The sequence below is a fragment of the Danio aesculapii genome, chromosome 15, assembly GCF_903798145.1.
Source record: "Danio aesculapii chromosome 15, fDanAes4.1, whole genome shotgun sequence".
NCBI classification, from domain to species: domain Eukaryota; kingdom Metazoa; phylum Chordata; class Actinopteri; order Cypriniformes; family Danionidae; genus Danio; species Danio aesculapii.
The window spans coordinates 10,171,117-10,183,562 of NC_079449.1; the positions used below are offsets into that span (position 1 = coordinate 10,171,117).

Below are 12,446 nucleotides of genomic sequence, written 5' to 3' on the forward strand. Positions count from 1 at the left end.
GGTCGCCACAGCGGAATGAACCGCCAACTTATCCAGCATTTGATTTACACAGCGGATGCCCTTCCAGCTGCAACCCAACACTGGGAAAATTAAGTAAATTAACTTCATGATAATAGCTCTGACAAATAACTTCAATTAATTCCTAGAATAATATGTAAGGTAAGGTGGGAGTATAGATAAACGGAATCAGGTATTAATATGTGCTTTATATATGCATGCTACACTATTTATGAGCTTCCTATTTATATTCTTTTATTAGTTGGACCAATCCAACTACATCAAAAGTCATTAGTTTCACACCACTAACAATACCTTTATTAGAGATTAAATCAAGAGAACACTTGATTAGGTGTTCATTGTCCATTACATGACAGATTATTTCTCATTGACTGCTTAATACACAGAAGTAACTGACCATCTAAGCTGTTACGGTCTTGATGTGAGCCTGGAAAATGCAGGGAAAGGACTTGAACATATGGGGGGGGGGGGTAAAATATTACATAAAGCATATAAGCCTCTGTGTTTTACAAGAATAGTAATCCCTATGTAATACTTTAAAAGGCAGAACTGGCAAAGCAAGTGGAGACAGAACGGAGATAGGTCAGATGATGCAACTAATAGCTCAGATGTTCATATCTTTAGCGTACAGTGGGAACTGTTGTGTCTGAGGTACTGTAAATGATTCGGGTAATTGATTCACAGTGAGATTTGCTCATCAAGTGTGTGAACATGTTTTATATCCAATTCTCTACAATGATTATCCTGTTATTCTCAAACCCTACGCTTCTCATTTGGGGTCCGTATGTGCAATCTTTGCACCACGCCTTGCGCATCCACTGGTGCTTTTCACAGCAGGTGTCACCCCACATTCTGAGACAGCACTGCAACTCTGGCACCTGCTGTGGAAAGCACTAGTTGGTGCCTAACCGCACTGCTTCAACACTAGAATTATAAACATGATATAGACTAGAAGTATAACATATTTTACGACACAAATATTAGAAAACAAGTATTGTTTTGTTTCTTAAGTATAAATAATCCTCCACAAAAATATACACTGCAACATCAGATTGTGTAATCAGAATTAAACTACTTTTACTCTGCCAAATTAAGCCAGAAAATCCACCAGAAGTATTCACCACACACCTACTTTATACCATAAATAGTTCTTTTTAAAATAAATATAATAAAAAAGTAAACTTCCAAAACAAAAGCAGGTGTATACAGTTAAATATTGCATTCTGCAACAAAACATTATCTGGAAGATCACCAAATCCTCTTCTTCCCATCTGAAGGGTTCTATTAGGATGTGAACATAAAAAGTAGCGCAACTCACCATCCACTTGGTTAAAGTAAACTAATCCACAGAGTAAAAGGTGTGTTAAAGGACCCATCCTGTCATAGTCCACATCCACTCCACACCTCAGTTCTCAACCCCTGCACACGTTTCTCCTCTTTCAGTATTTTGGAGTAAATGCAGAAACTCTCAGTGGCCGCTGCTCAGATCCAGCTGAAATGTCAGAGTGTTCGCTGCGCTCATGGTGTGTTTTCTGGATGAGAAACGAGATCCACGCGCATCGGTGAGGTTTAAACTAATGTCTATCAACACGTTAAATTATACCATCTCTTACTGTATTTTGGTTTCTAATAAAAAACAAAACAAAAACATCTGTCCAAACGCGCGCGTGGAAATGGCACGCGCGCTCCGGTGCCTTCAGGAGCTTCAGAAGCACCTTACGATCCTCTCCGCAGTTTTACGTGTAAATATGTCCTCTCGTGTTATTACACTCTTAATCCCACGTCCAGAAAACCCTTAAAAAGTTCAGTCCCGCGCCGTTAAATCCAGCGGTCGGGGTGGCGCTGGCCCCGTGCGATTGCTCTGTGAGTCTACAACAGAGTGACTGTGATCGGTCTTGGGAAGGGCGAGAGCTCCGCAGCGCTCCTACAGCTCCATAACTGACACCCCAGTGCGCACAGCTCCCGGCCCGAGCCAAGACTGACGCTCCTGCTGAAGGAGGACACGGCGAGGGGGAGGAGATCAGATCGGGCGGAGAGGGAAAGGAGGAGGAGGAGGATGCTGTGGGCAGAGGCGGCTGGGGAGCGCGCAAAGCAGAGCTCCGATTTTGGCTCACAGCTTTCGGTGGTGTTTACTCGCAAAGTTGACCCAAAGCGCCGCACGAACGGCACCACACCGATGGATCATTTTACTTTCTGTCAAAGAGACAGTCTCTGACCACCAATGTCAACGTATAGGCTAATGTAAACATTTTAAATATATGAACTGCGATTTATAACAAAAAATCATTTAAAATCATATATATATATATATATATATATATATATATATATATATATATATATATATATATATATATATATATATATATATATATATATATGCTAAAATATAGTTATTTTATTGTTATTTACATAAATTTTTATTACTTTTCATAGAATTATCTTAACCGTCTAAATTGTATACTAGAAAATATTTTTGCAAATTTACGTTGCAATAATTTTGAAATACATACATAAAATATATGAAATATAAAAAAAAATTAAATATTAAAAAAATACATATTTAACGCGAAATAGATACATGGATGGATGGATAGACGAATGAATGGACGGAAGAATGGATGGATGGACAAACGGATAGATAGATAGATAGATAGATAGATAGATAGATAGATAGATAGATAGATAGATAGATAGATAGATAGATAGATAGATAGATAGATAGATAGATAGATAGATAGATAGATAGATAGATAGAGCGGAGGACCACTGGAATATCATCTTCCAGTGTCAGCTCTAAGACTGCATAATTGGTTTCATTAAAATTTGATGGGCTGTCCTGCATTAGGAGGATAATTCTGAGGAGGTCAAACACACAAATCTCATTTCCTGAGAGGGAATTAACTTACGCAATGACGTTAAAGGTAATTTTGATGGGACATATGAATGCCTTATGAATGCATTATTAAAAACAAACAGATGCTGCTTTTCTTCCCCCATAACCTCCACTTGATGTTATTTCGGCAGTTTTGGTTGGGAATTGTTCAATTTAATTTGAGAGCGAGTGTCAGGCAGGGTGAATAAATGCTGTGAAATGTACCGCAGCTCAGCGGCACAGGGGCTTGGCTTGTGTCTGTATCTCCATCAGAGCGTGCACACACAGACACACGGATAGACACACACGCACACACACACTGCATCTCTCGCCCGCTGACTGCTGGAATCCAGAAAACCTTTGCGGACGAAGCTTTAGCGCCCCCTAATGGTTACAGTAAAAACACGAGGCAGTTTCAAACAAAGACCTCTCGGCTTACACACAGCTCCAAAAAAATCACGTGGCAGAGGAAAGCAAGGACCAATTTCTAAGCATGCTAACCTAACGAAATAAATTTCAATCAAGCAATCCAAAGGAGGCACAAAGGATCAATACATTCCGTCAGCACCAATATTCAGATTAGCGGTCTATCAGCATGGCAGTTTCTTAAAGATTTTCATTTAAAATGTTTGATTATATGCCCAGCAGATGCATATTAATAAAGTGAACCTCTTAACATATTTGAAAATTCTTCCTTTCGTAGTTAATGATTTATTGTTATTTTATTAAATCAAAGCCCTAAAAAAGAAGTGTCACACTACAATTGCTTTCATCACCATATTCCAGCGTTATGGATGTGACATTTGCAGTAAAATCTCAAAACATAAATTCACAGAGAAAGTATATGTTAACATAATATTAAAACATCTGTTTTTATTTCCCAAAACAAGTAACCACGAAGTTCTGTGAGCAGAAAAATATCAATCTGATATCAATCTTTTATATTTCTAATTAGGAAAATAAACATGCGTTATGGATGTGACCAAAAACGTCTGCGAGTTTACAGTATACAACTTACTTTGTAGAAATTCTGTGAATAAAACCACACAAACCAAAAGAATCAATACTAATCAAAAGAATAAGAGTTGGCTCACTATAAAACAAAAATGATTGATGTGGTTTTATTTGACATTTTTGCATTTATGAGGGAAAAGCTTCGATGTGACACTTTTTCATTATAGATGTGAAAATGCTATTAGTGTGACTTTGGTAAATCAATTATAATAGTTTGAAAACACTAATTTAAACATTTTTGAGTATTTGTAAACTCGTGTAAAATACTTGCTTGGACAAAAAATCTAGAAACAATTCATTATTTTGATGAAAACTTAATTTTTTTTAATGGCAAGGTTGACATTTGCATGGAATTGCTCATATATATATATATATATATATATATATATATATATATATATATATATATATATATATATATATATATGAAGAGTTCAGATGCAAAAACCTCTAAATGGCACCTGAAATGTTCTTCTAAAATGAGCATTTTCATCAGGCACCTATGTGTAGGTTGAGTAGTTTCACTTTTAAATAGGTTTTCAAAGTGAAATAAATCAACATAAACAAAGGAGGTTGAGAAAAATACAAATTTTCGACAGATATTCAGACGGCACATTGTAAATTAAACAATAGATTACGAAATGAATAGAATAGAATGAGACGAAATATCAAATATACAATTATAGGAGCTTTATGTAAGACTTTTTTGTAAGTCTTCATTCATTCATTAATTGTTTTAATATACTGATCTATGAATGTTTTGGGGAAAACAGCCATTGACTTCCATAGTATTATTATTATTTCTCGATTTTTTTCAACGACTGTTTTTTCTCACCAACATTCTTAAAAAAAGAAATTCATAAAAGTTGAGAACTGTGAGCAAACGGTGAGGACATTTCCATTTACTTTGGTGAACTATCACTTAAAAGGCTTTTGTATTGACCATAGTTGAACTAACTGCATAACAAAACATTGACAGATTCAAGATCAACATAGATCTTTATTGTTGAAATTACTTTATAATCAAACTATATTTAGTCTATCGTAACATATTCGCATCGCTATGATCAGATGCTTTTCATCAGATGATTGCGAATCTTAAATTGTCTTCTCAAGTAAATACCAGGATTTAATAATAGTAATATCTGTACTGGAAAACAAGACAAAATTATGATAATGTTTTATTGTGTATGTGTATTAATCTATACTTGTGAGGGGTCAAATATCCTTGGTTTTTTAGTCAAATATAGCGTCCAAAAACATCTGGACAAAATCAACAAGGCTTTAAAATGATAATTTTTTTATATTATTGTTGTTCATGACAGTATGTTCATAGGCTACAGAAAATATCACGAATATAAACAGAAAAACCATTCCAATGGATGTCTATGCAATGTCCTTGATAAGACAAATATATACTCACTATATAACTTTAAAGCTGCTATTATAATAAATAAAATGTGACAATTATTGTCTATTTACGCATTCATTTCTGCAGACAAGTTACATTAAGCTGAAACACATCGTCTCTGATTCATTCTATTTCTATATACAGTTGAAGTCAGAATTATTAGCCCCCCCCCATCCCCCCCTTTGAATTTTTTTTCTTTTTCAAATATTTCCCAAATGATGTTTAACAGAGCAAGAAAATTTTCACAGTATGTCTGATAATATTTTTTCTTCTTTAAAAAGTCTTATTTGTTTTATTTCGGCTAGAATAAAAGCAGTTTTTAATTTTTTTTAAAAACCATTTTAAGGGCAATATTATTAGCCCCTTTAAGCTATATATTTTTTCGATAGTCTACACAGAACAAACCATCGATATACAATAACTTGCCTAATTACCCTAACCTGCCTAGTTAATCTAATTAACCTAGTTAAGCCGTTAAAAGTCACTTTAAGCTGTATAGAAGTGTCTTGACAAATATCTAGTCAAATATTATTTACTGTCATCATGGCAAAGACAAAATAAATCAGTTATTAGAAATGAGTTATTAAAACTATTATGTTTAGAAATGTGCTGAAAAAATCTTCTCTCCGTTAAACAGAAATTGTGGGAAAAATAAACAGGGGGCTAATAATTCAGGGGGGCTAATAATTCTGACTTCAACTGTATAAAAAGTGTTCTTAAATTGAACTCAACCATATCAGGATTAAAAGACACTTTGAATTTGCTGAGAAACCTTCAAATCAATAGCAGTCGAACCCGAGGCACTGGGGCCGATAAAAGCAGACCTGTAAAATCATCAAACGAGGCTTGACTCCTCAGAAGAGAGGCTGGACTTGTGCAGGCAGAGCAGGGCCGGATTCCCTGCGTGAGCGGCACGCTGGAATCCCCCGCTCTCAAACTGATTTCTCACATCAAAGCCAAATAAAAGCCCTTCTGTGGAAATCATTCAAAAAAACAGACACTTAAAAACAAATATCTCTTCTTCTCTCATCTACGTCTTTCAGCTGCGCTCACTCACACTCTAAACTTCTGCTGCATTTCAGAAACACACACACACACACATTCCACTGTAGAGAATGCTGGGTTCCACACAATTCCTTCATGTTGTCTCTGCACAAATTAAGTTAACCTAATTATTATCCCAAATTTAAATAGATTGAGCATAAACCAATTAGGTGCCCCCCCCCCCCCCCAAAACCCTCATAAATTGTGTTGTTTCAGCTCATTTTACATAAGTAGTTTGCACAAGCAGCAAATATTAATTTTTCAAGTTTTATGGGGACTTTACATTGACATAATGAGTTTTATAAAAATACTATCATCTGTCCTCTACCCCTAAACCAACCCTCATAGAAAATATTCTGCAGTTTTACATTTTCTAAATACTTCTTTCTAGATGATTTATGAGCAATTTTCCTCATGGGATCCCAAAACAATGTCCCCACAAGGTCATACAGTTTCCTGCTTGTTCAAACTAGTTATATATAAATGAGCCTAAACAACCCAATTATTGAGTTTTTGGGGGACAACTTAATTATTTTATGTTCAATCCACTTAATAACTTAATAATAACTTAATTCCTTCATGTTGTTCCAACACAAATCGATTGTGTGGAACCCAACATTTTTACAGTGTGACTGCCATTACTATACTTGAGGGGATTATTTAGGTTCCCGCAATGTGATGAATACCAAGACCGTACACATGCATACACAGTGGGTTTTCATGTTTTATGGGGACCTCCTATAGACGTAATGCAATATAGACTTTTTTTTTCTTCCTCAAACCCTTCTACCCCTAAACCAAACCTAACAGAAAACAATCTTGCACTTTTTACATTTTAAAAATATGCAACTCTAGATTAGTTATAAGCTATTTTTTCTCATGAGATCCTCCAAAATGTCCAAATGGACCTTTGGGTTTACAATTTTTATGGGGACTTCCCAAAGACGTAATGACTTTTATAATCTATGAATCAAACTCTACAGAAAACAATGTGAAGTTTTAAATTTTCATAAGAAGTAATTCTGGATTACGAGGTCATAAATTACTGCCATTACTATACTTCAGGGGAATTTTGGTCCTCACAATGTGATGAATTCCAGGACCACACACACATAAATGCACACAAGCATGCACATTGGGTATTCATGTTTTATGTGGACTTCCTATAGACGTAATGATATGAATTTTTCAACTGTATATTCTTTCCTGTGCCTTAAACCCTTCATTTAAACCAAACAATGTGAAGTTTTACATTTTAAAAATACTTAATTCTGGATTACAAGGTCATAAATTACTGACATGAATATACTTAAGGGATATTAGGTCCCTACAATGTAATGAATACCAGGACCTTTGGGTTTTTATATAATTTTTATAATCTATAAACCAAACTGTACAGAAAACAACGTGAAATTTGTGAATGAAAACAATGTGAATTTTTTCAAAAGACTTAATCTGGATTATTTAGCCATTTTCCTCATTGTGACAAACAATTTAAAAAAAATGTCTCCACAATATCAAAAATTACTGCTATTACTATATTTAAGGGAATATTTGGTCCCCACAATGTGATAAATACTAGGACCACACAAACTCACACATGCACATTGGGTTTTCATGTTTTATGGGGATTTTTATACTGTATAGACTGCATATTCTGTCCTCTTCCCCCAACCTTCCCCCTAAATTAAACCTCACAGAAAACAATCTGCAGTTTAAAATTTTCATTATAATTTATTCTAGAGTATGAGGCATTTTCCTCATGATGACAAAAAAAATCAATAAATCATAAAACAATTAATAAATACTACTGTTACTATACTAGAGGGAATATTTGGTCCTGATGAATGAATACCTGAAGCACACACAAACACACACACCTCTGCAATGTCATCCCGGTGCTTCTGTTAAAAGACAACTCTCAGTAGGTACATAATGATAGCTTTGACTCGCAGAAGCATTTTCCACCCCTTCTGTTTGTTTGTGAGGCGGCGTGTTGAAGCTTGTGAGGTTTTTTGCCGCTGCAACATTTAGTTTGTGGTGAGTGCTGTCAACAAGTCAGATTCTGCCATCTTTTTGATAGTTTAATCCATGTGTGTGAGCCGCACGGTGAATGCGTCTCCATTATTCCTTTGTCGGACAAACCTCTTGTAATGCAGGTATAACCACTTTACCCCTATTCATTCGCTCCTCTGATGTGAGGTCATGTGGCAGTTGTTTGAATGCAAAGGGAAAGAAAAGGCACAAAGTTCAAATGGTGGACAAACTATCAATCATGAACAATGAATGAGACTTTTTTAAACACAGTATCTTTCATTTAGTTGTTATGTTTTATTGTTCGTGATTCTTGATGAGGTTAATACTAGTTCAACAATATTGTTGAGGAGAGGTGTGCTATAACTTTTTTTGAGTGATCAATTTTCAGCCAAATGTAAACATGCTACAGTAAAAATTAGTAAATGTAAACATGCTACAGTAAAAATTAGTAAATGTAAACATGCTACAGTAAAAATTAATAAATTAAACATGCTACAGTAAAAATTAGTAAATGTAAACATGCTACAGCAAAAATTAGTAAATGTAAACATGCTACAGTAAAAATGAATAAATTAAACATGCTACAGTAAAAATTAGTAAATGTAAACATGCTAAAGTAAAATTAGTAAATGTAAACATGCTACAGTAAAAATGAATAAATTAAACATGCTACAGTAAAAATTAGTAAATGTAAACATGCTAAAGTAAAATTAGTAAATGTAAACATGCTACAGTAAAAATTAGTAAATGTAAACATGCTACAGTAAAAATTAATAAATTAAACATGCTACAGTAAAAATTAGTAAATGTAAACATGCTAAAGTAAAATTAGTAAATGTAAACATGCTACAGTAAAAATGAATAAATTAAACATGCTACAGTAAAAATTAGTAAATGTAAACATGCTAAAGTAAAATTAGTAAATGTAAACATGCTAAAGTAAAAATTAGTAAATGTAAACATGCTAAAGTAAAAATTAGTAAATGTAAACATGCTACAGTAAAAATTAGTAAATGTAAACATGCTACAGTAAAAATGAATAAATTAAACATGCTACAGTAAAAATTAGTAAACATAAACATGCTACAGTAAAAATTAGTAAATGTAAACATGCTAAAGTAAAATTAGTAAATGTAAACATGCTAAAGTAAAAATTAGTAAATGTAAACATGCTACAGTAAAAATTAGTAAATGTAAACATGCTACAGTAAAAATTAGTAAATGTAAACATGCTACAGTAAAAAATAATAAATTAAACATGCTACAGTAAAAATTTGTAAATGTAAACATGCTACAGTAAAAATTTGTAAATGTAAACATGCTACAGTAAAAATTTGTACTCTGGTTAACTTTAATATATACAGCGAATTGCCATAAATTCACTTTCACAGAATTCCCTGCAATACACATTTTTTATGCACTTTTTTGTTGACATTACTTTGTTTTTTTTGTGTCACTTTTTCAATGTCACTTTATATATATATATATATATAGCTGAAGTCAGAATTATTCGCCCCCCCTTTGAATTCTGTTTTCTATTTCAAATTTTTCCCAGAGCTTTAACAGAGCAAGGAAATTTCCACAGTATGTGTGATACTATTTTTTCTTCTGGAGAAAGTTTTATTTGTTTTATTTAGACTAAAATAAAAGCAGTTTTTAATATTTAAAATCCATTTTATAGTCAAAATTATGAGCCCCTTTAAGCTATATATTTTTTCGATAGTCTATCGAACAAACCATCGTTATACAATAACTTGCCTAATTACCCTAACCTGCCTAGTTGACCTAATTAACCTAATTAAGCCTTTTAATGTCACTTTAAGCTGTATAGAAGTGTCTTGAAAAATATATAGTCAAATAATATTTATTGTCATCATGGCAAAGATAAAATAAATCAGTTATTAGAAATGAGTTATTAAAACTATTATGTTTAGAAATGTGTTGAAAAAAATCTTCTCTCCGTTAAACAGAAATTGGGGGAAAAAATAAACAGGGGGGCTAATAATTCTGACTTCAACTGTATATATAGCAAATTTTATGGCATGGTCAATATTTTTATTATTATTACTACTATTATTTTAGCTATATTTGCTACTCTGAATGGGTTTATTCTATAAACCATGGTACAATTTAATCATCATTTGTTAATTGTTTTGTATTTCAATATAGAATTTGTAGTAAAATAACATTCAAGAGTATTTATTCCCAAGCTCCTATTGTGTGCATGTTCTGTGTTTTTGTGCATTAAACCAATCTAAAGTAGGCCCTGGTGGTTCTACACATCCATAAACAGCATGTCTCTGCTTTACAGCCAGGTGAAAGAGCTTGATTTCTCCCTCTGTATCTCAATCTCCAATGTTATATATCTCCATACTAAATCTACCCACTGTATCCCCATGTCTTGAAAGGTAGCCCTGTCCCTGTAGGGTGCTAAATATTGGCGGGGAGTGGATTTATTTTAATTAAAAAGAAGCAATGTTTACCCAAGCCTGAGAGACACTTCAGAATCGGATGGTAAAGTGGGGGGTGATCCCAGAGAGTGTGAGGGAGGAGTATGACCAGAAAACCAATGGCATTATACTGTGTGAAACAGTGTAATCGCTTTATTCATAAACAAATGAAATAAGGAAAATGACTGTTCACACCAAAATGAAAATTCAGGAGTTTGCATGTTCTCCCCATGTTGGTGTGGGTTTTCTCCGGGTGCTCCGGTATCCCCCACAGTCCAAAGACATGCGCTTTAGGTGAATTGGATAAATTAAACTGCCCGTAGTGTATGGGTGCGTGTGTGAATGTGAGAGTGTATGGGTGTTTCCCTGTGCTGGGTTATGGCTGAAAGGGGCATGCGCTGCATAAAACATATGCTGGAATAGTTGCCGGTTCATTCCGCTGTGGTGACCCCTGATAAATATGGGACTAAGCCAAAGGAAAATGAATGATCAATGAATGGATGTTATCATTCACACACCCTAATGTACTACTTCAGACCACAAATAAAGATATTTATTATTTTACACGCCAATTAAATGTCTAAATTTACAGCCAAAACTCACTAATAAAAAAAAAACATGATCTGAGTGAATAAAGCATTTTAAGTTAGGCTTTCATTTACATATAAACAGTATTGTATGTATGGGATTACAATAATAAGTAAGGCAAGTTACATAAAGTAATCGGATTACTTTTTTCACAAAACTAGAAACGCATGCCTTTTTTTATAATTTACAGTATATTAGTAACTATTTGAGAATATTTTAAAGCAGTATTATGAAAAAATATACTGATAATAGCAGGCAGGCCTCTCTAGAAATATCTTTTTGTAAATCCACAAAAACGTACTTCAACATATATGTTTGACTGCAGTTTCTTGGTTAAATGAACACTAGGGGGCAACACCATGCAAAACGTTTGTTTTTTTCACAATAATGATATTTACAGGGACATATTATTGATGAATAAACATTTATTTTTGTCCAGTCTTTTGCATAACCCACAAAATAAACACCACAAAATAATGCTTATGTAATCTATCTATCTCTATATGGACAAGTTTTCTCCTGTCGTCAGTTTGCTCAGTTGCTTACATGGTACGATGATGAAAAACTATTAGTTGTGTTTAAAGAAGGTTTTAGCTCAATGGTTCACTAGTTGATCTGCACAACAAAACTTGCCTTCAGGGAAGATGTGTATCTGTCCAACGAAATGTACATTACACCATATTTCAGATTCACAAAAATGTAGACAGCGCCCTCCAGTGGATTTGTCATCAGAAACGTGCAACAAAATGTAATCGGAGGAACAAATTCTTAGTTCTGTAAAAAGGCATGTTTGAAGATGATTAAAAGTCTTATAGATTTGGAACAGTATGATCATGTGAATCATTTTGTGGTGGACTAACACTTTGAAGAGGTTTATATGAACACCATTCAAAAGAAAACAATGCATACACCAAAAACTAACCAGATAATAAGCTTGACTAAATCTGTGACCACAATAAACACGCATTCTCAATTCTACACGATTTCACAACACATCTAATAAGGAAAG

At 33.9% G+C, this 12,446-nt stretch overlaps 1 protein-coding gene across 12 annotated transcripts in view; it reads right to left on the reverse strand.

The window, feature by feature from the left end:
* Positions 1 to 12,446, reverse strand: part of robo2 (roundabout, axon guidance receptor, homolog 2 (Drosophila)) — a 687,764-nt gene that overhangs the window by 383,256 nt on the left and 292,062 nt on the right. For 3 of the 12 annotated variants that reach the window (XM_056473162.1, XM_056473167.1, XM_056473161.1), the window contains exon 1: positions 1,337 to 1,982. The exons of the other annotated variants lie outside the window; for them this stretch is intronic. In XM_056473162.1, the coding sequence (XP_056329137.1) occupies positions 1,337 to 1,394 (58 nt within the window). In that variant the 5' untranslated portion in view covers positions 1,395 to 1,982. Of the gene's footprint in view, positions 1 to 1,336; positions 1,983 to 12,446 lie in introns of those variants that run through there. 12 annotated transcript variants of the gene reach the window in all.